At 44.9% G+C, this 27894-nt stretch overlaps 1 protein-coding gene across 1 annotated transcript; it reads right to left on the bottom strand.

Annotated features, from left to right (window-relative positions):
- Positions 1-995: 995 nt before the first annotated feature.
- Positions 996-27507, bottom strand: LOC138493281 (gastrokine-1-like). Its single transcript, XM_069620388.1, has 6 exons — positions 27362-27507; positions 24371-24424; positions 15272-15382; positions 14993-15088; positions 14164-14287; positions 996-1244 (listed from the first exon to the last, which is right to left on the bottom strand). The coding sequence occupies exons 1-6, from the start codon at positions 27371-27373 to the stop codon at positions 1174-1176; spliced, it is 468 nt and encodes a 155-aa protein (XP_069476489.1). The 5' UTR covers positions 27374-27507; the 3' UTR covers positions 996-1173.
- Positions 27508-27894: the final 387 nt, after the last annotated feature.

Consider the following 27894-nt stretch of genomic DNA (forward strand, 5'->3'; position numbering starts at 1 on the left):
GTCCACGGCCTACACATCAAGACTCATCTTGCTTAGCAGACAGTTCCTCTCCCCAATAACTGTCTCACCCTTGCCCGTGCACTTATCCTATCCAAACTTGACTACTGTAACATTTGCAACATTTGTCTAATGGGTACCTCTACTGCAAACCTAACTAAATTGCAACTGCTTCAAAACAAAGCTCTCAGCTCTGCCCTTGGCCTTAAATGCTCCGATCATATATCAGCTACTAGATATTCGGTACACTGGCTCCCTATTAACGCTCAGGTTGAGTTTAAAACTTCTTGTCAAGATCTGGTTATTCAACAACTATGAATGACTTGTTGCCTCTGGCCTCTGGTCTATGGCTTTTATTTTGTTCCCTGTTTACTATATCATTTTCCCCATGATTTACTTGCACCTGTACTGTATCAAGGCTGTGATCCCTCCGGGTCTAGGTGTTTATAAAATCTAATAAATACATTAAAAAAAAATGATACCACTTCTATTCGCCTCCACTTCTCTCTCCCTGGCGTACTTCTGTCCCTTCTCCCCGTCTATCTCCTTTCTGACTTTTGACTCCCGCCTTCAATTTCACTTTCTTGTGATTGTGTCTCCTGGGACTGTTTCAATGTCTCAATGGTCTTGCTCACCTCTCATTTCTGATCTCATTATACACTCCCTTCTGCTCACTGTCCCAATCTCTCTTCACGCTTCCTTTCATTCCCGGTCCTTTTCACTTCTTGCATCTAAACTCTGGAATTCTCTCTGCCTGTCTATCCACTCTACTTCTTCTGTGCACCTCTTCTGCACCTGCCTTAAAGGCTATCTTCCTTTTTGGCTCTTTACATGATTTATTTCCTCTCGAACTATAAAATGTGTGATCACCACTTGAATTTTTGTACCATCTTGTCTTAGTTCACATAAATACAAATTCAGATATACACTAATTCAGATGGACATGTTTAGTTTCACATTGATTCTGATTTTTCTGTGGCACACAAATAATTTTGATAGAAAGTGTTACAAAATAAATCCTTTTTATTTCTCTTTCTTAAAGAATGTTTACAAACTTAAGGAGATCAACGTGGGGAAGAGAAAAGCAAGGGGGGAAGTTGGGAGATTCAATTTGCTGCACGGACCAGATGCAGAAGAAGCCAGAGGAGCTCTTGATGGCACCGGGCAGTCCCTCATCTAGAAGCATATGGTCATGCCCAGGATGGTGATGATGATGGAGTTGGCACACTCGCTGAAGGTCGCCAAGTCTGGTTTCATACCATGTAAATGGAAAGAAAAAACATTATACTTGATAAAGCAAATAGGATGTAGTGTGACTCACGTGAATACTTGGCTTGGAAATTGCAGCAGTAGCAATGATTTTATTGTGATGAAATGGGAGCTGCTAAATAATTCATACAAAGCATTCATTAGGAATGTGGCAGCACAGCGAGATACGAGCGTAATGTTGGGACACAGCGGACGTGGACGTAGACACACATGCAGCCACTCAGACGCACGCCACGCGCACATACACTCTCTCGCTTCATCCATCACCCCATGTCCACTTCTAATTCCCATTCCCACAGTGTGCAGGCCACTGCAGATTGACATGCATCCCCTTCAATGATATGAAAGGGAACACAGACTGAGAAGGCAGCCGAGGAGGTCTTTCTTTGAATCTTATGGCCATGTGGATATTTAATCCCTTCCCACGCACTGTGTGTTACTCCATTTTCAACAGCCAACATTATCACTATATTGTTAAGCAGCTCATTCACTCACCTGCCCAAGACCTACCCAATCGTTGACAGGCACGGATTGAGGAGAGCCACCAACACCACTATACCCACCATGTTTAAGCCAGGCTATTATGCAAGTCTATGCAAAAGGACGAGCATATTCGTTCTTGGCACTTAAGGGGTTAAAGCAACACCTGTAAAGTGATTTTACGCGATAGCTCTTCTTAGCTATTGATCAGTGTTTACATGGTGCTTAATTGCTTTTCTCTATCTTTGTTGTATCTTAATTGCGTAATTAGACTATCTGTTAAATGTTACAGTTCTTAGAAACTGGTTTCTGGTGAATGCTGTGCTTAATACATTATTTTTACTACTAGTACTACTACTAATGAGTAACCACCCACTTGGACCACAGTACACTTCTACTTTCTCAAAGTTACACAAAGCCACTCGATGAACCAACCATGAACCGTAGCAGTGCCCTCAGTGCCACCATATCAGCACCCCACAACTTTAATGTTCAATTCATGACCAGGCCCAGTGCAAGTTAGAATGTTCTTTGAACTCCAGGCCAGCCTATTTTGATCCCACCGTGATCCACTTTCTCCATGGCAGATGCGGCCTCCCATTGCCATAGCTATCGACTTTCTTGCCACTGCAGTTACACTAGCTGGTCAGTTACCCAAGCTGGTCAGTTACCCAAGCTGGTCAGTTACACTAGCTGGTCAGTTACCCAAGCTGGTATGTTACCCAAGCTGGTCAGTTACCCAAGCTGGTCAGTTACCCAAGCTGGTCAGCGAGGAGGTTGAAGGCTTCCCCTGATTAACTGATAATGTGATACCCTCTTAAGGTAGTAGGAGTCAGGCTGGATGTCGTAAGTGCTGGTGTATCATCTTCCACAATGGCACATCTCTTCCTACTGCCAACTGCAAATACTCTTGAATAAACCCAAAGTTGCTTCACCTTGCCATTGCTCTGGGAATTAAGATGGATGCATATTTGTACTCGACACTCATTTCCTTCAAAAGCGCAACCTGTTTTAGGACACTCCCTGTTATCGATCACTATTGCCTTCGTGCATAAAGACTTCCTCAAAGAATCTTTCAGCAGTGCGTTGTCTTCCACACGTTTGCTGAAATGATAGACCACAATTATAACAACATCCCACTCTGCAGCAACCCACTCGCAACGCCAACCCAGTCAAAGGCCACTTTCACCTGCAGACCCTAGGGTTGTTTGACCATTACCGAGGTTGCCAGGACTGTTTATTGCACCTTGATCACTCTTTTCATAAAGTATTCTAATGTGCACTCTCCTGTGTTGACCTGTCTATGCCAAATGTAATATGCTCATCATTGGCCCCATTCATAGGTTAACAGCTGTGAAATGCAAATCAGCCTGGTGTGAGGTGAACACGTGGCTCGTGGGCCATACTGGCCCATGTTGAAGGTTGACGCTGCTCCATAGGCATTAGGTAGTGTGTGGCTGTGCACACAAATGTCCCCTTCAGAATGATGAGATGGATGTGAAAAGCAAGGCTCCCTTCATTTCATGTGTGCCAGCGCCCTTGAAAGCAGGTCAGGATTCTCTGCCTGCTTCATCTCTACTCTCTCACACAGGCCCTTCAGCATAATGCCCGTCTTCTCTCTGATCTGGACTGCCAGTCGCATGACATAGTGCTGCCTGGGCACTACATCTCATGTTTATCTTCGCTATTATCTGTATTGCCACTCATCTGACTTAGTGCTGCGTTTGCGAAAGGCACTCGTCAGGCGTTGTGTTGCGTTGGCAGTCATCTCATGCTCATTTTCTCTCAGGTCTGGATTGCTACTTGCCTGAAATTGTAGTGTGCTGGCGAAAGATACTCGTCTGACAGTGTGCTATGTTGGCACACCATCCCATGCTCATTTTATCTCGGTCTGGACTGCTACTTGCCTTTCATTGTGCTTTGTTGGAACTCCATCTCATGCTCATGTTGTCTCTGATCTGGACTGCTTCTTGCCTGATATTGTGCAGCGTTTGCACCCCATCTCATTTTCTGTGTGGTCTGGACTGGCATGCACATGACACTGTGTAGCGTTTGCACTCCATCTCATTTTCTCTGTGGTCTGGAGTGGCATGCACCTGACACTGTGCAGCGTTTTTTACTCCATCTCATGTTCTCTGTGATCTGGAATGGCTTGCACCGGACATTGTGCAGCATTTGCACTCCATCTCATGTTCTCTGTGATCTGGACTGGCATGCACTTGACATTGTGCAGCGTTTGCACTCCATCTCATTTTCTCTGTGGTCTGGAGTGGCATGCACCTGACACTGTGCAGCGTTTTTTTACTCCATCTCATGTTCTCTGTGATCTGAAATGGCATGCACCGGACATTGTGCACCATTTGCACTCCATCTCATTTTCTCTTTGGTCTGGAGTGGCATGTACCTGACACTGCAGCGTTCGCACTCCACCTCATGTTCTCTGTGATCTGGACTGGCATGCACCTGACATTGTGCAGCGTTTGCACTCCATCTCATTTTCTCTGTGGTCTGGAGTGGCATGCACCTGACATTGTGCAGCGTTTGCACTCCATCTCATTTTCTCTGTGGTCTGGAGTGGCATGCACCTGACATTGTGCAGCGTTTGCACTCCATCTCATTTTCTCTATGGTCTGGAGTGGCATGCGCCTGACATTGTGCAGCGTTTGCACTCCATCTCATTTGCTCTATGATCTGGAGTGGAATGCGCCTGACATTGTGCAGCGTTTGCACTCCATCTCATTTGCTCTCTGATCTGCAGTGGCATGCGCCTGACATTGTGTTGCTTTGGCATTCCACGGTTTCGCTTACGGATTCCCGTGGAAAGCCACTGACAAGGTGCAGCTGAGCTCTCTGTTGAAACTTGTAAAATCTGCTCATGTGAAAATGGATTTGGTACCAGTCCTAGTGCTCTCTGATAATCTCAGCCCAGAATTATAGCTCGCTTAAACTCCACATATAAATACATCTTTGTGATTGTGCCATTGTAACTCCCCTCTTTCACAATGTCTCCTATTAACTGCATACTGACCTCACAATTGACTCAGGTGTAAATACTTCAAGTTTCAGCTTTGCAACCATATTCCCCCCAGGAACCCAAAGACTTTGGTTTCCCGGAAGTAGTCCACAGACCTCTCACACTTGCTCTTGAGAGTATGCACTAGAATAATTGTACAGGCAGATGTTGATTCCGCTGGTGTGCATAGGCTCACTTTTCGCAACTTGATTTTGCAAGTTGCCCTGGTTTCCTTTGCTGACCATTGATAGTCCCAATCTGCTCTTGGGCCATTCCCAATGACTCTTCGGTTTCCTTCTCATCTAGCGCACCACGGCCACTCAGGCCTCCAGTTGTCTGAGACTGTGTAAGATGCTTGCCCTTCATGCCTATGCTCCATGTAAGGGATTGCCGTACGAAGTACGAAGGACTACCTTTAAAGCGTGCTCAGTGATTTGCAGCCCTGCGTCTCTATCATTCTCTGCCAGTGACATGTGCTCCTTTCTTCCTTGGCTTCACACTTAGCTCTCTGCCTTTGGTGCTCAAATAAATACCAAATCCTGTTGCATGCGTTTCTGATCCCATTGACAAAGCTTCAACACACAGGTGAGGGTTTAGTCCAAGCTTTGCTCCGAGCTACTGTCTGGCTCAGCCTGAGAATAATGTCCACCCACAGCAATGTATGGACCTGTCTGTGAACCAAACAAGCAGCATGAGCTGGGTAGGACCCCTTATATTGACTATATCTTCCTGAATATCTTCTTGGGCAAATTGTTTTATAATGCTTCCATTCCATATCCACATTGAATTGTGGTGTGAAGGTGTGTTTGTGTAATTTGGGGACTGCATTTTCTAAAGGTCTTTAGCTTCCTCCCGCTACTTAAGTTCAGCAACAGGTGCTTGTATTTGCTTTGGACTTCTATAAACAGCCCATGCTGCAGCCATGGCTCACGACTCTTTCAAGCAAATGCCCTCCTCCTTATTAGATGAGGAATCCTCTTTGCTTCTTAGCTGCTGCTACGGTTTGCTTTGCTCCATCAGCGCAAGCCGCTATTGCGGTGCAGAACCCAGTGACCTGTTTATAACTAAAGCTCCCTGTTTTCTGTTTTTACTCATTTTTACACATAACTACAGACATAAATCAATCTGTTTTCTATCTGTATTTATCTATCAAAATGGAAAAAAACTGAAAAACAGGTTGCTCTGGTTGGTTCCCTATGCTGTCAGTCATGTCAATAATTTGGCAAACTGGCAGCGTGGTTAATTTAAATCGATTAACCGATATCCCATTTGAAGCTGTTTACATTTCTGATGAGAAGCATCCCAGGCCTTCAGCAGTCATAGAAGTAGCTATGTTTTTCAAAGTAAGAATGCAGTTGGATTTGATGTGCAAGAACCAAGCTCCAATTGTCTATCATGTGTCTGTGGGGGTGCATGTAGATTACATGTGGAAAAATACCAATTGCAAAGATAAATGTGGTTAAATACAGAAACAACAACAACACATGAATATGGATAAATACAGATGGAAACATTACCAATATAAATACCATACAGCCAGCCTTATTTATAACTCAAATTCTTCCTTGCCTCTGCTGATCCTGCCTCACCTTCACAAGATGCTCTGCCACTAACCCTCCTCGTTTTAACTCTCTCTGCAATATGGGCCTTTTCCCTGGCAACGTGTAGTAAAGTACTGCGACTGGTTACTTCCTGTTTCATCCTTGTTCCTCTTTTGCTGTCTCCCTGTTGCTGCACTGTTCCCCTCAGCATTGCCTAACTCCTTCAAATGAAGTGCATTAAACACGTCCTTGTACCATACATGGTACGTCTCCATGGCAATGTTTTCCGAAGGTGTATGTGCTAGCGTTCAGTGGGAGTACACAGAGATACAGTTCACACACTGCTACAGTGTGCAGTGCAGTGGACCTGCCAATTCACTAGAACCGCCTCAAGGTTATGCCACGGCCGAGCAAAGTACTTCTCCCAAATGACAATTTAATGTCTCCATGATTGTCATAGTCAACATTCCCAATTCCCATCTGGCCAACATAGGAGTACTGACTTCAGCAAAAACTTTGGATATTTGAAGCGTACTCTTCATTGCTATGTTCAAGAACAAGTATTGCGATCAGCTTCTCTTACACGCGAAGGGCTCGATTCATGGAAATACTTGCACGGAAAATAAGGTGCTTGCCTGCCAAACTGCGTGCCTAATCGCGTTTGTCGATTCATGGAATCTAATGTGTGGGATATTCTTTGTATTTGCGTGGATTTCGTGCATGCTCTGCATGGCACTGCGAGCGGAAGAACAAGGGAAAAAGTGGGCGTTATGAGGGACGGGCCACAGGCAGTTCATAGCACACCCACAATGTGCACAGCAAAGAACTTTAATGGATGTGCTGCGCAACCACTCGTTTGCAAAACACCCATGATTCCACTGGGCTCAGTTTTGTTATGTTGCAATGTTGTGTAGTTGTAAAAGCGGCACATACACCACACAAAGGTTACTGGTACATTTATTTTATCACAACAATGCACGTTTTGTTCAAATAGAGCCCAATAAACTCTAGCAACTGACAGTCCTAGTCCTGAGATGCATATCAAAGCACGGTCATTTAGTTTCCACAAGAAGTTATCTATTTGAGGGGCAAAGTTATCACAAATGAATTAGCACCTAGGTGAGTACAAACAACCAATCGGTTTGCTGAGTTTGTTCTGCTATAAGCCTGTATTCACAGTAAGCTGTGCACTGCTCTTGCTCTCCATCCGCACCTCTCTCTGCAGCATTAAACTACCTCACCATTAAGGAAATATATACTGGGTGCATGGCTTAGTGCAGACTGAAATGGTGGCCGAGCTCATATGCTCTACTCTCCAATGTTTTAAAGGAGTCATTATTTATATATCATAATATATCACGCAGATGGAAAAGGCACTGGAGGGTGGCAGAACCGTTGTTGAGGTCGGCGAGGGCTTCCTTTCGTGGGAAATGTTGTTCGCTGCACCTTTGGAACCCTGGACAAGAAATGACGGGAAGAGGCTGTTTTGCTACGACACTGCTTCAGGCGACAAGTGAATATGTCTCAGATAATGTAGCATACCACGTCTGACACGAGAATGGAAATAAGCTTTGACAAAGAAAGGTGTTGTTTTTCCCTTCATACTAAAACATCTCCCCAAGTGGTCCCTCTGAGAATACAACTTATAAATGTATTAGGTGAAGAAATACACCTTTCATGGAGAGTGTGGTTGGAATAGATATCATTTTGTTTGACAAAGGTTGAAACCCACACACCTGCGGTAGTTGTGAGGAAAATCATTTACTTTTTGGCTCCAGGGGATATGAATACAAGAGGACATCAGCCCTAATTGAAGAATTTTGGCTAGATATTCAGCTTAGATCATGGCTTCCACAAATAATAGCCTAAATGAGGATGCTGCTCAGACGTCATCTAATAGATACAAAAGGCCAACATGTGATTTGCTGACACCAAAAAACACAAATAGAGACCCAACTATGCAAACTGGTTTGCTGGAACTACATGCATTAAAGCCATTTATGGAGGCCACTAATGTCAAATTGCAGCAATTATATGACAAGTGGTCATTGTTTGAAACCAGAATAGTAGAAGTAAAAAGACAAATCAGTAAAACAGAAGATGTTGCTAACAGAGTGCAGAAGAAGTCCAGAAATCTGGACAATAGAAATAGGCAAAACAATGTATGCATTGTTGGGCTTCTGGAGGGGGTGAAAACGGATAGCCTAAGAAAGGAATTCGTAACATTTAGACCTGCCCTGAGACAACTAAATGCAAGGTTTGGCATTGTTCATCTGGGAAAATGGAAAGTCACCCTCGAAGGTCAACCTCAATTTTTGAATATCCTCTGGATTCATGACATTTCATTCAAACACACAAGATGGAAGAAACGGATACCTCTCTATCTGCCAAATAAAAGTACTAAACATTGCATTACAGTTAGTTTAAATCTACATCAGGTACTGCATAAGTTTAGTTATCAATGTAGGATAGACTCATATTATATTAATAAAATACATGATGGAAGTGGAGTTTGGGCCAGTCTCCATTGCACTGGCTTTCCACCTCTGCACTACTGAACATCAACATGATTAGGTGTGGCTGTTTCCCGTTAGCCACGTTGTTAGCTTTGACTATTGGTGTCAGTCACTGATGGTTAATTTCATGTTGATGTTTGTTCTTTCCGTTCTGTCTTTATGTGTGTTGTTTGTTGTCACTACACGATAAAACTGGCAGAAACTGTGAATTCACTCCTTATTGTGGTACTATTTCCAGCTCCAAGAAAATGAGTAAGTTGAACCTACTTACATTGATTTGTGATTATTATGGTTCTTATGTGTACCTTGACTTAATGATGTGTCACTAAATAGTTCTTCCTGGAATGTGAAAGGGTTGAATAAAACTATAAAAAGACAAAATGTTCTGTCCTATCTGAATAGGTCCAAAACATCCATAGCATGTATTCAGGAAACTCACGTTTCAGAGATTGAATCAGCCAAATTTAAGAGGTTTCGGGTACACTGATTACCCTTATTACCAAATCTCTTAAACATCAAGTGCTCAAATCTGATTCAGATGATTTGGTTAGATGGCGCTTAATTAAAACCCTAGTAGAATCTGTAGAGTACACATTTCTAAATATGTATGGGTCAACTATGACTGATCCCATCCTTTGTTTTTTGCCTAGAGATCATTTCTTTCAATATGACATCCATAATTTAATAGGTTGTGGAAACTGTAATGAAATTGTTGACCCTTTTTTAGATAGACAATCTGAAGCGCAGTTTAAAGACTGCAAAACACCCAAACAGTTTCTGAAGTTTATATCTGAACTGGGTCTCACTGATTCCTGGTGTATTGCTCATCCCGGGGATATTGATCATACATTTCACTCCTTTACAAACAACAAATTCCCTAAAATTGATTACACACTCCTGTCCGAGTCAAAATCCTTGTTAGATGCCAACATAGATAGTGTTTCACCATCAGATCATGTGCCAATCTATAGTAAATTAGAAATTGCGCAAAGAAACCAATGATCTAATAGCTGGAGATTCAACACATCACTGATAAAGGATGAGTTATTTACCTAATTTCTAACACAGACTCATCATCATTTTTTTGCGGATAATATGAATGAAGGAATCTCCATCTTGAATAACTGGGACTGCTATAAATCAGTGCTTAGAGGTCATATTATCTTCTAGGTTGCAAGGCAAAAGAAAGAACATTGAGAGAGGAATCTGAATCAATCTTACAATTAAAAACCCTGGAAAAACAATATAACCATAATTCAATTCCTTCAATGCTAAATAATATCATACAATTAAGGATTAAGTATAACAGAATGGCATCTGAATGTTCAAGTGCTACATTACTAAAATGTAAAGCTAAAATATATCAATTCTCTAATAAGACAAGTAAATCACGTGCCTCCTATCAAAAATTCAAAGGAGACTCTTTCTTAAGTTCACTTTAGGGGTGGTTGTCAGGCAGAGAGATTTCCCAATAGAGTGGGGCTGCCACACTATTTTAATACCAGACAAAAGAAAATATTGGGATTAGTTCTCAATGCGCCAGCCAAAAGAACAGGTTATGAAAACAAATTTTAGTAGCTGGCTGATGAGTCAAATGTTAGTAGTACGAGTTATAACAACACAAGAGTTTGAGTAATAAGCTGGTATTCTTTTAATTGTTTAAGTTGTCCAAATTCACAATTGGTGTTACTTCACACTAATTGCTTGGTATGGTTATACAAATCATTTTTTTTAAAGAAGAAGTTCCATAATCCTATTTCACAAGATCAAATGATTTACATTTGAAATTAAAGTCTTTCTTTGATGTTTTAATCACACATCTTAAAGTTCTCTCGACACGTGTTTCACCATTCTGTTATATGAATGGATCTTCAGGAGAGATGAGATTTTACAATTCTTTGTTATGCTGCTGTGAGCAAATGATGATTGATGCCAAAAAGCAATAATGAAGCAGATTTGCTAACACAATGGGCCTCATTACGAGGTGGGCGGTAAGGGCTAACGGGCACCGGTAAGGAGACTGGTGCCGGTAAACCCTTACTGCCCTATTTCGAGGTCCCTTAGCGGGTCCCGCTATGGACACCTGGCTTTAGCAGGCACCCTTAGCGGGAGCCATAAGGGACCAGGGAGCTAATAACGGGCCCGCTATTAGCGGGCTCGTTATTAGCTCCATCCCCATTCCCATTGAGCCGTATGGGGGCTGGAAGGGGAAGTGGGAATGGTTCCCGGAATGGGGACTTACCGGGTCCTCCAAGGTTGGAATGACCAGGTAAGTCCCTATTTCGCCAACCTGGACCCAGAATGCGGTAAAAGGGTAGCCATGGTGCTAATAGCACCATGGCTACCGCCTACCTAGTAATGAGGCCCAATATCCTTTCAGTCAATAATGTGTCTAGAAGAAAGAAGAATATTATGCAGTCAATTGTCCTTCAGATGTATGTTGAAGTAAGGCCATGATAAGCCTGGTGTCCTGATGCTACTATTACAACATGAAAAACATAGTTGTTTTGAACATTCCAACATGGTGGTATTTTTCTCTTAAGGAGTAATAGAGTTGGAGACAGTCTATACATCACGTTACACACATGATGCACACTGTTCAGCAGGGCGGAGCCAACCACTTGCGTTACGAGGTTATAAACACACGAGAAAACAAATGTTTGGAATAATAAGCCGGAGGAAGCTCGCGAATCGAGCGGAACTCATGCAGTTTCCACCCGCGGTGGGTGAGTCCTGCATAACCCCTATTCTGCCTATTTTGGTAAATGTATGATTTTTATGAACTATGCATCTTTCGATAAAATAAAATGACTTTTAGAACACAGCTTGGTCTTGGGTGATTGGGCAATTTCTTGTTTTTTTGTTTACAGTTGGTTTATCATCTCTGACTGTACATTAACCTATCTTTTGGATATATTGAGCATATGATGGATAGCTTCCTTTCTAGGTCCTAGAATGGTAAGGGTATGTGTAGGCAACAATCAATCCTCCCCTATCTCTCAGACATGTGGAGTTCCACAGGGTTCCTGTCTGTCGCCTCTGCTTTTTAATCTGTATATCCGCCCTCTTCTCAACCTCTTAAGTAAACTAGGAGTGCAATACACAAACTACGCAGATGACACTCAGGTAGTCATACAATTGAGTGGCTCATATAGTAATGATGTCGGAATCATCAATAACATATACAAAGCCATACAGGACTGGATGGCCTGTAATTCCCTGGCTTTGAATGACAAAAAGACTGAGATCCTAATAGTGTCTTCTAAAAGCACCCCGACTAAACTTGATGCTAACTATGCCAGCTTCCCTATTGCGGATAATATCATTTGGCGTCCAAAAGAAAGTTAAGACCTTAGGAGTTGTCCTTGATGAAGAGCTATCCATTAAGTCCCACGTCTCTAACATCAAGTCTAGCTGCGGACTGATCAACAAGCGAATAGGATATATTCGCCCATTTATCACTGAAAAAAACTATGCTCTTCTGTCCACGGCACTGATTAATTCTAGATTTGACTACTGTAATAGTCTTCTATCTGGTACCACAGTTACCAACATTCAATCTCTGCAGATGGCCAAGAATAACGCTGTGTGTACTATCTTCAACCAATCTCATCGCACCCACATCTCCACCTTCAGGAAAAAACTTCATTGGCTCCTGGTAAAACATTGAATAACACACAAGGTGTTAACTACGATGCACAAATGCCTGAGCCTTAGCAGTACTATATATCTGTCTGCATGCATCAGTATCAATTCAAATGAGAGGAACCTTCGCTCATCTACTGCGGTCGTCCTCAAACACCCCAGATTCAGGACAGCTAGATTTGGAGGTACCACCGTTGATGCACAGGGTCCCCTTCTTTGGAACACACTACCAGCTCGGATACGGCAGATCCAAAGCTACACTGTGTTCAAATGGGCCATAAAAACTCATCTCTCTAACCTGGAATAACCTGCTTATGATTCCTCTTTCCTCTTCTGCTTTTGTGTTTGTCTGTCCTTGTTTTGTCTTCGTGTGCCCCCTGAGGCCCATGGGCATGTGGCGCGTTACAAAAATTAAAATAAATAAAATAAATAAATGAGCATAGCCTGCTATAGCCCATTAGCACCAGCTCTGTAATGAGGTAGAGCGCAAAAGAATGGCTAAAACCTGTTATGACTGATATATAGATCGGATCTGTTAATGCTACACGCATCTTGGTCAATTTCCATTTACATCATGATGTGTTTTATTTTCTCCAAGCAATTTACAATAGTCTCTGTGATAATCGTATTTATTACATGTTTTTGCCCTGAAATAACTAGGCTCTTATCACCCCGGATGTTATCTCGGGTTGGAAATTACTCTAAAGCCCTGTTAGTGGGCTGTACCAGATGTTAATGGCCTTTAACCCTTGCAAATGGGCCTTGCTTCACTCAAGACCATTACATCAGAATGAAGGGCCTTTACCAGCTGGTACATTCTGCCATCCTGGGCTTTCTCGCCATACTATAAACATAATATGACCTGAATTACAACGGCATTACAGGCAACCAAATCCGAAGCTATGAAAAACATATGAAAGGTTTGAGAAGTTAATAAGCAAGTGTTTTAATTTTCTTTATAAAACTCCCTCTGTTTAGTTGTATGGGCCCAACACATATCCTGGCCGGCCATGAGTGCATATGGTGACAACGACCCCCACGTCGGTATGCAGTGATAAAATCGCTGCAAAAATATTGCCTGTGCAAAAATCACAGCAAAAATGCTCTGGTTTGACCCGATAAAGGTGTACCCCATTATACCATTTAAGGGGAGTGGGGTTGCGGGGGTGTCCCCTGCTCCCCTTAAATGGTATAATGGGTCCAGGGGTTGCGGGGGTGTCCCCCGCATCCATTACATGGATTGCGGCGGCAAAACCACTGCATTTTTGCTGCTATATTGTATGTGTACTGCCATTTTTGCCGCAATTTTAAGACATGGAACCCCCGCGTCAGCATTGGCTTCTGACTACCTACTCACAAATGTACTGCTTGAGTAACCTGTTCATTATCAGTGAGTATCTGATTCGTTTTCTTGGCTAGTCTTTTGCAAACGATTATTTGCCAGAAGTAAACTCCCCTACACGTTTTGTTGGGTGATATGCTCATACATGAAAAGCCTGTGCCTTGAAATCCTGACAAGCTAAGCTGGACTTTGCTGGTAACACGACCTGGGAAAATGTTAATGTTACAAAATTGACCAGTTACTGCCTGATTCAAGTGAACAATAATTCCACCTTACTTAAGGCACCCAGCTTCAGAAAACTGCATGACTGCACACAAGGTCTTTCCATTCACAATTCGTCAAAACAGGCAAGGAACTTACCGCCAGTCGCCACTGCAGGGTAGGTCTGGATTCCGTCACATAGGGCCTCAATGTTCTTCCCAAACTTGGCCAGGTTCTGGACTGGGCTCTGCCACACTGAGTACTTCAAGTTCTGAGAAGCAATCTGGGCAGAGGTAAGCAACGATGAATCGATATTGACCGCAGACCAGCACCGCCCAGCTCATCAGCCCCCACATCCATTGGCTGCTCTTTCAAATCATCCAATGGTGTCCCACGCCATACCCTGGCCTTATTCCCTTCCTGCTTCTGCTCCAAACCTATGAAGTTACATACTGTGTTGATCCCCACCTCTCCACCCCTTGCGTCCTTTTCCGCTGGGAGAATTGTGTACATCCACTGCCCCATGGATTGTTACTACTTAGGGGTGCCCACCAAAATCTGATCTGGTGACCTTTAGTTTTTGGAGTGCTCTGCTAAAAAATGCAGCATCCAGTACTGCTTTTGTTTAGAAATATGCACTTCTTTACCATATCATCAAACCTCTTAAGTTTGTACATATGTCTATGTTTGATCAAAGATTCCCAAAAAATGGCTAATATCGCTCATAGATTGCGTTGAGAGGAAATCTCGGTTTGCAGGGGGGCAAGTATTGTTAGCATTGCCTCTCAGGTCTGCATGCCTCTTTTGGTGGTGGATGGAATCCCTCTTCCTGCGGGGCTGCATGCTACATGTCAGAGGTTGACGGATAACGTATCCCACCCCGCACCTCTTCCACCACATCATAGCCAGTAGACCTATATTGATCTCTTAGCTTAATGATCTTTGGAAGGAACCTTGTGGGTGTCCGCCAGGCTCTGCTTTTTCTTACCTGTGCAGGGAAAAGCTCTGCGCTTGGAAATGTTTTCTTGTTCATTGGGATCAGAACACAGGCCTTCCTGGAGAAGATCCTAGTCGCGATGAAGCCCTGCAAGCAAAAACACATTTCCTTTCAGGGAAAGTTGCAAAGCGTGACCTGGAGTTCATTGCATCCCAGCTCACCCTATTTGTGTGGAAGGGCTCTTGGGCAATTTAAAGGTTTACATTTAAGCAAGAGTGCCCTTCTATTAAAGGCGATTTTTTTGGCATTTGAACCATGTTTCCATCATACCGTCTTGTAATCCAGGACCGCATCCCAGGACCTCCAGCCAAGGTTGTAGCTGAGACTGACGACATTGTTCTCCTTGTCAACGTTCATTGAGGGATTAGAGACTTTGACGATCTGGGGAAAGTATATTTCAGAACAGTTATGTTTGTGAAAATACAAGAGATCACAAAACAAATTGAAAGACATTATTGTGAGTGTTAGGAAAAATTCAATAAGCACCACATACCGTTTACATAATTTACTATTCTTTTATCAGAATCTATATGATCACTGCGCTGCCCGTAATCCTGCAGATGAAAATGTCGACAACCATTATGGCGCGGTGCAGTGATCAGATAACCCACTGTGGCCCGTATTCCCTTAACTCCCCAACAGCCACTTACCTTAATCGCGGGACACAAGGTAGTGTGCCGCTGACTTCCCTTGATCCCGCGGCATCAGTTCCCACCAACGTACGCGTGTTGGCGCTTGCACCGCAGTGTCCCATTTTCTTTCTTTCTTTACCCTACTTTGGATTAGTCGCAGTAATGGGTTTCGCATTTTGTTACTGTGCAAAGGCGCAGTTTTAGTCCTAGGTGGCATTCTAGAGTCACAGTAAATGTATACTTCCTTTTATCACATAGTTGTCAAATAGAAAAGATTTTTATTTATTCATATGTTCCTAAAATACTCTTTGATTTTATGCAAAGCAGCCAGGAAACTTAATTGGTTCCACTTGGCACCTTACTCTTTTTTATAGGGTATTTGGAAAGAATGCATTATTAGTGTATCAGAGGATCCATCTTGGAATGATAACCTTCTACTAGAAAATAACACGCATGCTTATTCTAGGTTTTGAGGATGTTCTTTGCTTATTAAGACAAGTGTGGTTGACGCTCTTATTATGAGCACATTGTACACTGGAAGTGATCATTAGGAATGAACATTGTAACATTTTAAAAGAGCCAGTTTACAAGATTAGTAGTTTCTGTTTTGATTCTTTTATTGAGAATGCACACTATGTTCACTCTCAAAACTTGCATGCTTCCTAAAAAGGGTCACACTCTGAATAAAACGAATGATCTGTTTCTTCTGCAAACTTCACAGCAATATTTGAGATTTGGCCAGTGGTTGGTTGGTAGTACTGCTTAACCTGCCCATGTTTTACAGAATGCAAAAACACCAATAATTAACAAAAATAATAATAGAAGAAAAGAAATTAATCATCTGCCTGAGCACCCACCTTTAAGGCAATCCGTCCACACTGTGAAGGTGGCATTCCTGCAGGACATACACAATGACAATGGGCCTCATTACGAGTTGGGTGGTAAGGATGCCGGTGCCGGTAAACCCTTACCACCCTATTCCGAAGTCCCTTAGCAGGTCCCAGCAGGAACGGCTGGTCTGACCAGCCGTTCTTTGCGGGACCCATTAAGGGACCTTGGAGCTAATAACGGGCCCGCAATTTGCGGCCAGTTATTAGCGCCTTCATTCCCATTGAGCCCTATGGGGGCTCAAATGGGAATGGGGAATGGTTTACTGAATGGGGACTTATCGGGTCCGTACAGGTCGGAATGTCCCGGTAGGTCCCCATTCAGTGAGACTGGATCCGGGTTTGGAGGCAGCCATGGCGTTAAAAGCGTCATGGCTGCCTCCAAACTCGTAATGACCCCCAATGCTTTTCTCGGATTACCAGGCTGGCCCCCACTTTGGGGCATGCTTCCCATGCTGCGGCTCTCATTCGACTTTAAGCAAAACTAAAGTGTGATTGCTGGGTTTGCAATAATTATTACTACCGGCATTGTTCGGCAAACCATTGATGCCATCATTTTTCAGCCTGCCAAGTCCGTACAGAAGGGAAAAATGCCATATGCAAATCAGACTTAGTTCCAGCCGAAAAGGAGCAGTCCTCCCAGAACGGCTAGGTCACATCCTTTCTGCATGAGAACACATGAAATCCCAGACATGTTCTGAGCCTGCTGTGCCTGTGGAACCAATCTATATTGCACTATGCCCAGTGACCCTCAAGCATGCCTGGTGTTGCTTGTGGTCTCATGCAGAAAGGATGTGATCTAGCATTTTGGGCTGGACGGCCCCTTTTGGGGTGGGAGCAAGCAAGCTTGACTAACACATGGTCTTCCCCCTAGAGTAATGGCATTGCAGGCTGGAAAATGGTGGCCTGCAAGGTTGCCCATAGTCATCCAGCTTCACCTATTTGTTTTGATGATTCTACATTTATAAAGTTATGTGCCAGGCTATTATGCAAGTCTATGCAAAAAGGACGAGCATACTCGTCCTTGGCACTTAAGGGGTTAACTATTACAAAACACAATACCCTTCCCCAACTTCAAGATATCTGTGTTTATTTTTCTGGATGTGCAACTGTCAGCAAACGTGTGCCTGAGAATGTGATGCTCGCCCATAGAGACAAACGGAGAGTGAAGGAAAGAGAGAGAGGGAGAAAGAGACAGAGAGATAGAGAAGAGATATCGACACATGATTTGCTTGATACAGCTAGTCCTACAAATAATCTTCCTATTACAGTCTACTTGTGACATCACTTCTCACCTGTCATAAGAGAAGAACTTCACTGCTCAACTGTTCTATCTTAATATATTTGGTGTAAGTGACCCCCACAACACTGCTGCCTGAGCCAGCAAAGAGCAGAATTCCAGCAGCTACAAATCATTTAATAAAAGGAATGGACAGCTTTTCAGATACCTTTCTTGTGGTAAATCACTGCCATACCATTTATTTATGTATTTATTGGATATTTATAAGGCGTTTATACAACAAGACAGTGTTTCAAAGCACCACAAGTCACATAGGAAGGGAACAAAGGAGCAAATAAACAATGAAAACAACAATGAATAGATAGAAACAAACAGCGATCCTACTAGGCCTTGTGACATTCAGAGCATGCAAGTGCAGTGAAAAGAAAAAGGAAAGAAAAAGGGTGGTGGGTCAAGTGCTATTAAGGTCCCCTAGGGGAGGAAGTGCCTCTTGGGGAGGAAACAGGTAAGTGTATGGGCAGAGACATCCCAGGCAAGAAGGGAGGTCTACCTCCCAACAGGTAAATGCAGGGCAGAGGCAAACCACCCGGCAGGCAGGTGTGGGCCATGAGGGCAGTGCAGTGGAGCAGGGGATGGTGCTTGCGACAATTGGGCAGAAAGCCAGGACCCTATTAAACTCTTGCGATACCAGGCCGCCAAGCTCAGCGATAGAGGGGATGCTTAGCATAGGAGGGTGAGAGGGAAAGAGGAGGAGCAGGAGAGAAAGGTCTTGAGTTGTTTGACAAACTTGAAGAGGTCTGGTTCAAGACGGAGAGAGAGAGAGAGAGAGAGGGAGACTGTTCCATAGGAGGTAACCAGCTGAGGGGAGAGATCTGCTCTGCCCCCAGCTCTCTGCTTGGAGAAGCATTTGATTAGCAGAGAGTTGGAGCAAATAAGAACAAAGGGATCTAGAAGGAGAGTATTTAGTAAGAGAGAGTTGCAGGTAGCGTGGTCCTTGGCCCCAGACAGCCTTGTTTGAGGATGATGCAGAGGATCTTGAATTTGATCCTTGCAATAACCGGGAGCCAGTGGAGATATTTTAGAGCTGGAGAGATATGGTCCCAGGGCTTTAAGGCAAGTATAAGTCTTGCAGACCTATTCTGTATTAGTTGAAGAGGGAGGACAGAGCAAAGAGAGAGGGAGGCTGAGGAAGAGTCTGTTACAGTAATCTAGCCTGGAGAGGACTAGAGCTCTAGATACATTGAGGTTCTGGGGGAAGGTAAGGAAAGCGAGAATGCCACTAAGGTGGTGATGTTGAAAGTGGGCCTTCTTGGCAAGGTCCAAGATGTGAGGAATAAAGGAGAGAGAGGAGTCAAAGATGAGCCCAAGGTTTTTGGCCTCAGTGGAAGGAGAGGGAGGTGAACACATAGAGGGCCACCAGAGTGCAGGAGGGAAGCAAGGAGCAGGTGTCCCGATAAGAAGGATCTCAGTCTTACTGCGATCTTCCTGAGATCCAAAAAAGGTAGCAGGGGCCCCCTCTCTAGAAAGAAAATGGCATGATAACCTGATAACCTGTTCTGTGGTTTTTTCCCACTTTGAGAGTCTGCAGCTATTGTTTTTTGCTCAGTGTACTTTTCACAAAGGAGGAATATCCATTTCCATATGAGTCTTTGTCCCGCCCACAAGGGCAGTCCAGCACCAACATGCCAGGCAAACCTCCTTTGAAAAAGAGTACCAACAGCAACCCCAGACATGTGTTTCAGCCTTTTTGGGACTCATCAGTGAAGTGGAGCTATGCCTTTCTGAGGGGTCCACGTCTGGGTTCCTCCTTTGTGAAAAGAACAGTGATCTAAAAGCAATGGCTGTGGACTCTTAAAGTGGGAAAAAAAACACAGAACAGGTTATCATGCCATGTTCTTTCTAGAAAGTGGCACCTGCTACCTTTTTTGTATTAAGACAGAGATCATTGGAGGTGCACCAAGGCTGAATAGCAGACAGACAGTCAGGGATGAAATAGGAGGAAGAGTAGGAGGAAGAGGGGAGCTTGAAGAAGTGCTGTGTGTCATCTGCATAAAACTGGAAATTAGGAGAGAATGCAGAGATCAGCTGAGCAAGAGGTGCAAGGTAGATGTTGAAAAGCCAAAGCGAGAGGATAGAACCCTGGGGAACCCCACGTGTAGAGAGAATGGTGGAGGAGGAGGAGCGCTGGAGAACCTGGGAAGAGTGGTCAGTGAGGAGGGAGGTCACCAATCCAGTGCCTGGTCTGAAATACAAAGAATATCTTGGAGCTGCTTTTTGAGGATAGAATGGTTGACTATGTGAAAGGCAGAAGAGAGGTCAAAGAGAATGAGAACCGCAGGAGAGTTAGAGTCAATATTTGCGATCAGTTCTTCACAAATGTTCTTAAGAGCAGTTTCCATGCCTCTGGATGCTCGGAATCCAGATTGATGGTCATGTAAATAACCAAGAAGCTCAATGTGTTGGGTCAGTTGGGGGAAGACCAAATTCTTCAGGGGTTTCCCAAGGAAGGGTGTAGCAGAGATATGGTGGTAGTTGGCGGGACACAAGGGGTCAGCTGATGGCTTTTTTAGGAGGGGATGCACAAGGGATATATGATATAAGTCATTTTTAACGCACCTGTACACAAGTGTTTCTAGGCGCGAGTGCTTGAGAGAAGAAGTGAAAGAGCCAGATGCTAAGGAGTGGTTGCAAAAGTCAGCAAGAGCCTGAGCAAGGGAGAAGATGTTGACCTTCATGGTTCTGGAAGAACAGGGGAACACCTGTTTGGATGAGACCTTCATAGAGCGGACTACTCTACAGATCTCATACAATATGATAGATGAGAAGGAGGAGGGTGTGGGTGGGGGTTGAAGAGAGGACAAAGGAGGTAGGGTATCAGGGGGAGGAAGGGGGGGAGGGGAAGAAGAGAGCGAGGTCACAATATCCTGAGTTTTAGTGGTGAAATGGGTGGCCAGTGCAGTAGAGAGGGCCTGAGAAGGATGAGGTGAGGTGGAGATTGCAGACGGATTGGTTAGTTCCTTGCAGATTTTGAAGAGTTCATCCGTGTTGTTAGAGGCTTCAGAGATACAGGCCTGGATGTGGGCCCTCTTCTTGGAGTGTAGAGGGACAGTATTATCTTAGCAGTAGGCGTCAGGCTAGTTTGTCAGAGGATGAGCTGAGGTTGGCCGCTTCCGTTCAGTATCTCTGCTCTTGTGTTTCACAGCGGCTAAATCAGAGTCATAGCAGCTGTTACTCTTGGAGGCAGGTTTCAGGTGGATCCTCATGACAGAGGCAACAATGTCAAGAGTGTTAGTGATAGCAAGATGAAGATTGGCATGGACAGAGTCAGTGGGAGAGTCAATAAGAGAGGAAGGAGGAGGGATGAAGGTGGAGGCAAAGGCATCAGCTGACACTCTTTTCATCAGTCAGATGACCGCAAAGGAGTCTGGCAGTGCTGCTGGAGGCTTGGTCAGGGGGCCGAGATGCCCCAGATGAGAAGAGAAGAGAGAGTGGTCAGACCAGGAGAGGGGATAGTGAGAGGGTTGGAGAGCGGGATATCAGCAGGGATGAAGGCATCATGAGTGTGTCCGGCAGGGTGGGTAGGGTCGGATGAGAAAATGGTGAGGGAGAAGAGAGCTACAGAGATCACAGAAGAGTGATGCAGCAGGAACTGTCGAGTCAAGGTGGATGTTGAAATCTCCAAGTAGAAGGAGTTTAGAGGTAGAGGTCAGAAGGGAGGAGGTGAAGTCACCCCATTCTGAAAGGAAGACAGACACAGGACCAAGACGCCTGCAGATAGTGGCAATGGTGAGAGAGAGAGTTGGAGAGACACCAAGCTTGCAGACAACATTTTCAAAGGAGGAGTAGGCTTGGGTGGGTATGAGAGAGGTAGGGACCCACTCAGGGAAGATCAGGGCTACTCCACCACCAGGTCAGTTGGGCTGCAGCTTGGAGAAGATATTGTAGCCATCAGGGAGTCAAAAGCAGTGACTGAGCTGGCAATAACCACGTCTTGGTGAGAGGAAGGACGTCAAGACCAAAGTCTTCAAGAAGGAGGCAGATGTCAGAAGAATTTTTGACAGCAGAATGAGCGTTAAGAGTGGCTAAGTGTAGCCGGTCACCACCTCTGAAGGTTTTCCGAGGAGGGGTAGAGGGAGATGGTACACCCTTCGGAGGTTGTAAAGGAGGTGCAGAGAGACAGGGAGGAGGAGAAGCAGGAGATGTTTGGAAGCTGACAAGGGCCGAAAGACATGTATGGCTGGCGCAAATGCCATACAGGATAGCATGGATGGCATGTGTGGCTTTATGTTTATTTTGTGCAGTGCTGGAGTAAATGGGGGTTGTAAACTATCGGCATATTACCACTTATTTTAAATCACAAACGTGTATTTTATTGCAAGTCACCTTAGGTTCCTTGATCTTATAGATCAGGGTTCTGTAGCATTTGGATCCCCCGATGTTTTGGACTACAACTTAGATCAACCCTAATAGAGGAACTCTGAGGTGACCTGCGATATATTTTTTAAGTATTCTAGGGTGTGCTTTAACCCATATACAACATACAGCTGAGGTATGTTATTCTGAATGTTAAGATCCAACCCTTTTTATAGAATCTTAAAAAGATGATGAACATCTGCAAAATACCTTTGCTTTGGTTGTTCCTTCTTCAATTACTCCACTCCACAGAAGGCAGATGAAGTAATGCACAATTAAGTAGCCAACATATTGATTAAAAAAGCAAATATCTGAATCATAATCTTGGAACAGTGGTTTACAACTCCGGTCCTCAAGGGTAAGGCAGAGCGCAGGACATGGGCAGGGTCATAACCAGAGATGAAGTAAGATAAAGAGGCAAACCCTGAATAGAAGTAAAGCCATCACAAAGCTGACACAGCTGGAGGTTTCCAGGCGTTTAGAAAGGAGGGGCACTGCAGAATGAAATATTGAAGATGAGAAAAGCGCTTTGAACAAGAAGAACAGGAAGGAGCATAGAACAGTGGTCAAGGCTGGACACGGTTCCGGCTGAAAAAGAAAGTTGGAGGTGGATAAAGTGGGCCACCTCTTTACCCAACCACCCATTTCTGACTGAATTGGGCGGTAGGGACCGCTCGGTTTCCATAATAGAGGCTGTGATGTCATGAATGACCTTACCAATGGTGTTAGCAATTGGAATAGCCCTCAACATGGAATTACCTTACCTGCTATGCATGCGCATGGACCCTGCCTATGCCCAATGTATTATCAATAAGGATTAGGGATTACAATGAATAACACAACTCCATAATGGGTCATATTGGGTTATTTCTTCAGCAGGTAATTTGTATGTTATGTTTTTAGGATTTGTAACATACACTGCTGCCATTTTCATTGTCTCCAGTGAGTGGGTTGGGAGCACTGATGGGCGGGGAGCTTATGCCCCCATGGTATCCTTACTTCTACCCGGCATTGATAATGAGGTAGTTTAAGGACGCTTTTGAAAGGAGATGTATTCTCGGTTCTGACCCCGAGTTCACCAACTGATGGAGGCGTGTTATCCTGGGCTAATTGGAATGTATCTACATGTGCCTGGCCGTCCCATGTCTTCACAATCCCCAGTATTCAGTGCAACTATAATACAAATCATGGAAATCGATATTTGCATGAACGGAACAGGGGTGACACTGTGGTGCAATAGTGCGCCCCCATTTAGTTCCTCGTGCTAAAAGGCATGTTTGTCTGCTGGGATCTATGTGATTTGCTCATGGGGGCGACCCCCCTGCAGCCCCTCCTAGATGCCCCTTCCTTAGTTAATACCCTAACCCAACCCTCCCCCCATCTACATTGTGGCAAAATGTGTTAAGAACATTCGATGTAATGGGCTTCGAAGAAATGGGCCTGAGATGTAATGGTGGAATACCTCTCGCCGTCCCTGATATCACCGATCACTTATTGGTGTCATCAATGGTCGCCATTATTGGTAAGAAAAAGAGGTGCTGGATAGTTCTGAACCCCACCAGTGATGTCATAATCCTTCTGTATTGATGTATTAAGAGAAACACAGCTTTGCTTAAACAAAGCTGTTTGCTTTTAATAATAACCATTCAGGCGCTAGCGCTGATTGCATTTGTAATTGTGATTGGTTATTTATAATTCACTTAATACCCAGAGGTTTCTAAGCGCGGACCCGGTGTTGCTCCGCGCCGTCTTGCTTCCAAGGGGAGCACATTGCCCCTGAGCTATCCTCCTTGATTTCCAATCAAGAGCGGATTTACATTTTGAGATTCAAGATTTACCATATATTACACCTATTTTTGTCATTTTTAATTACATTTAGCTGCTTGTCTAGTTGTGTGAAAGAGTGAAGCCACTCAGCAAAACCAGAGATGCAGAACTGATGAACCACTCTGATTTGCGTGCTCAGTGTTTACTGTAATCCTGGCTGGTCAATAACAATAGCTCCTACTTTTGACTGGCACGAGAACAATTACTGTTGATGCAGTTCACAGGATGATATGTAATCCTGAAACCGGCCCCCGCACTGCTCCCCACCCGTTTACACACAAAAAAAGGTCCACAGTGCAGTTGCATGCATAAGTTGCACAATCAAAGGACAGAAGCGTGAGCCCTGATTGGCACCCAAGCCCAGACTCACCTCGTTCGGGGCCGCCTGGGTCTGCAAGACCCCCAGAAGAGCTAAGGCGAGAATCTGAAACAAGCAGAAAGTTATGTTAAAAGGATGAACGCTGCGCTCCGCTGCAGTGTGTATTAATTATTGGCACTCTGGTGCAATTGAAGGAGGGGGGGAGTGGGTTAGTTTAATGGGGAAAGGCAGAACATGTAAGAGGGCTTTGCTGTTGTGTTAATGCATGCTGCCCGAAAGGGTTCACAGTGACTGTTTCGACAGTCACATTTTCGAATGACAAAAGTTCCGACACAAAAGTGTCGAAAAAAAAAGTTTCAAATGTATTTTTTTTATGGGGGGTTCCCCCCAAACCGCTGTTGTTTTTTTCTGTAAACACACTTATTTTACTATACAATTAAAAATAAAGCCTTAACATTTTAAAAAAATACATTCAACCCTTTTTTTTTTGCGAAACTTTTGTTTCGGAACTTTTGTAATTTGAAACTATTGTTTCGAAACTTTGCCTGGATAGCGCCCAGAAGTATCCGGAGCTGTGCATGAAGGTCGTTTTCTAGATTTCTATTTTGAGCGCATAGAGGCATTTGCGTCCCAAGGGGAGACTTGTATACCCGTGGGCGTGGCTCTAGGGTATAACTGCTGTGGCTGCTGTGGTATGTAAGTTGGTTGTGAAGGTGAGGCATCCAAATCCTTGATGTCTGTTTTTGGGGGTGTTCAAATGCCATGTGTGGACGGCTTAGCTGGTACACGGGCCTGCTAGTATGGGAAGCAGTCAGAGACCTTTCTGCGCAGGTTGGTGATGGGCACATAAAATCTAGAAGACACATATAACAGATCATTACATGGCACAGCAAGGAATGGAAAAAGCAAAAAGTCCATAACAAAACGTTACAAGTCATAGAAACTCATCAAAATAGCCTAACAATGCAAACCAACATGGGGCTGTATATTTCATACAATGGCGTTAAAAGATGAACATGTCTAAGTATGTTTTTTTACCCCCAAACCTCATTACGTGCTCTTTCCTCGCCTTTTCCCACACAACCCTGGATAAACTGTAAAACGCGGAACTACACAGCTATTCCATGTTCCCCTTTCCTTCAGATTGCCTTTTTTTATGGGGTGGTTCACCCACCTGATCCAGATATGCATGTCGACCTTAAAATGTGTATATCTTGTACATGTCGACCTTCAAATGTCTGTATTTGTACCCTATCTTGTGTACATGTCGACCTTAACATTTCTGCATTTTAATGTTTTCTTTAGGTCTCCATGCTGTCAAGCCCTGTCTCCCTGTAGCCTTGGAGCAACAAGGTTCTGAAAGATATTGAGAAATGTGAGTGCGGGCTGCATATAGTGCTATGGGAAATCAGTCTAAGCACGTCAGGGGCCTGCACTCCGTCCTGGTAGGCACACATTGTTGTATTGCAGGGACTCGTTGAAGCGTAAGGTAAACTGGCCAGGGCTGGTAGCGGATTGCTAGTGGGCATGATATAAACAGTGGTCTTCCCTTGCTGTTAGTGAAAGATGAAGCCACCCCATGGCGACTGCCAGCCCATGTGTGCAAGCAGCCCAGACTTCCACGAGCAGACTGGCTTCCCGGGAAACAAACCTCCCTACGGCTCCGCCAGTCTCTTTCCTCAAAGGCTGGGACGACCGAGGAAGAGGTATCCACGTAATAGCGAAACCTCTCAAAGTTTGGAAAGGGCTGTAGTCGCGTCAGTCACATTTCTGGCAAATATTTCTCACAGGTCAGCTGACTTTGAAAGGCCTCTGGGCCAAGACAGCAACCCGCTACATGTCAGGTGGCATTCACAGGAAAGACGGTGCCTTCAGTAGCCCAGTAATTAAGGCTGGGGTAGAGTCAGTCACATGCTGGGCTCTCATAATAGAGGCTGCGGTTGGGTTAATATTTCCAGACGGGTTATAGGCTCTTTACAGACTATTTTGTGCCTGTAGTAGCCTGGCATGGCTGGCGCAGAGTACTTCGAATGACTTACATGTGTTTTCTGGCATGGCATTGTATGGCTGGCGCAGCGCTAGTGTATGAAAGGGTGGGAGGTTGGCGCAGAATCATTTTGCTGCCTGTGAAAGACCCATGGCCATTGGAACTGTGCAGAGTCAGTCACTTGTCAAGTGCGCTGGTGAAAGGTCAGACGAGCTGCGGAAGTCAGTGGCATGTCAGGTGAGATGGTCTAACGCAGTGGTCCTCAAACTTGTTTTGCCTCGGCCCCCCTGAGCAACATGTTGGCAGGCCGGGCCCCGGCAAAAATGCCAAATTAACTGTAAATCCAAATGGCTATGAACTATTGTGCACCATTATCACACCCTACTCCCAGTATAGACCATGGGCTCCCCCATCTGCTCCCATCAGAGTCTCTGGGCTCCCTTGTCCCACTCCTACCCAGTCCCTGGGCTCTCCCCATCCTGCTCCCACCACTATCCCATGGCTCCCGCCCATCCTGCTCCCACCACAGTCCCTGGACTCTCCCCACCACACCACAGTCCCTGGGCTCCCCCCATGTGCTCCCATCAGAGTCTCTGGGCTCCCTTGTCCCACTCCTACCCAGTCCCTGGGCTCTCCCCATCCTACTCCCACCACTATCCCATGGCTCCCGCCCATCCTGCTCCCACCACAGTCCCTGGACTCTCCCCACCACACCACAGTCCCTGGGCTCTCCCCATCCTGCTCCAATCACAGTCCCTAGACTCTTCCCACCACACCACAGACACTGGGCTCCCCCCACCCTGCTCCCACCACTATCCCATTGCCCACCCCCCCATCCTGCTCCCACTACACTTCCTGGGCTACCCACCCCGTTCCCAGCACAGGGTCAGAGCCAGTGGCGGGTGGTGAGTTTTTTAAGTGGAGGGGCATAAATATTTCCCCCAGATATGCCATAGCGAACCAGCGTAGCGAGGGAGCCCCAACCAATCAAGTGGGGTTGGATGGAGGGGGGTCCAAACGGGAATCCTTATTAGCAGGAAGCGTGCAGCACTTACCAGGGTCTTCATCTTCAAGGAGTTGTTTGGCAGTGGTGAGACACAGCAGGCTGGTGAAGCAATGCTCCAGGCACCTCCTATTTATGCAGCCCACGGAACACCATGCGGTGGAACCTTGGCTCTGCAATCGAACGAGTCGGCAATATTTCTTAATCTGGCCCTCTGGGCGAGGCATTGATTTATTTTATCTCCGGTTGCTATGAAGCCTATCTGCTGGCCTTCATGTTCAGGAGAAGTGTGAGTGACCTTCACTCGCATATTCCCCTCGCTATCTAATGCCCATTAGTCCCTCATCAGTGATACTGGCACTGCCTTTACTCGTGGGACCAAAGTCATCCCTGGAGCAATGTGTCACGCATGGCACTGAGCCAGTGAATGTTAAACGTGAGCCTCATGCCATGACACATTACTTTCCAGAGATTAGGCTAAACTGTGCCCTTTACAGCACACCTCCCCAACAATGTTTGGTATTAACTCAATTCATGAAAGGGTGAATGCCACAATGTTCTCCGTGCTCCCTGCCATTCGGGGAT

This window comes from Ambystoma mexicanum, chromosome 10 (genome assembly GCF_040938575.1).
Source record: "Ambystoma mexicanum isolate Mex_15411 chromosome 10, UKY_AmexF1_1, whole genome shotgun sequence".
In the NCBI taxonomy this organism is placed as follows: Eukaryota; Metazoa; Chordata; class Amphibia; order Caudata; family Ambystomatidae; genus Ambystoma; species Ambystoma mexicanum.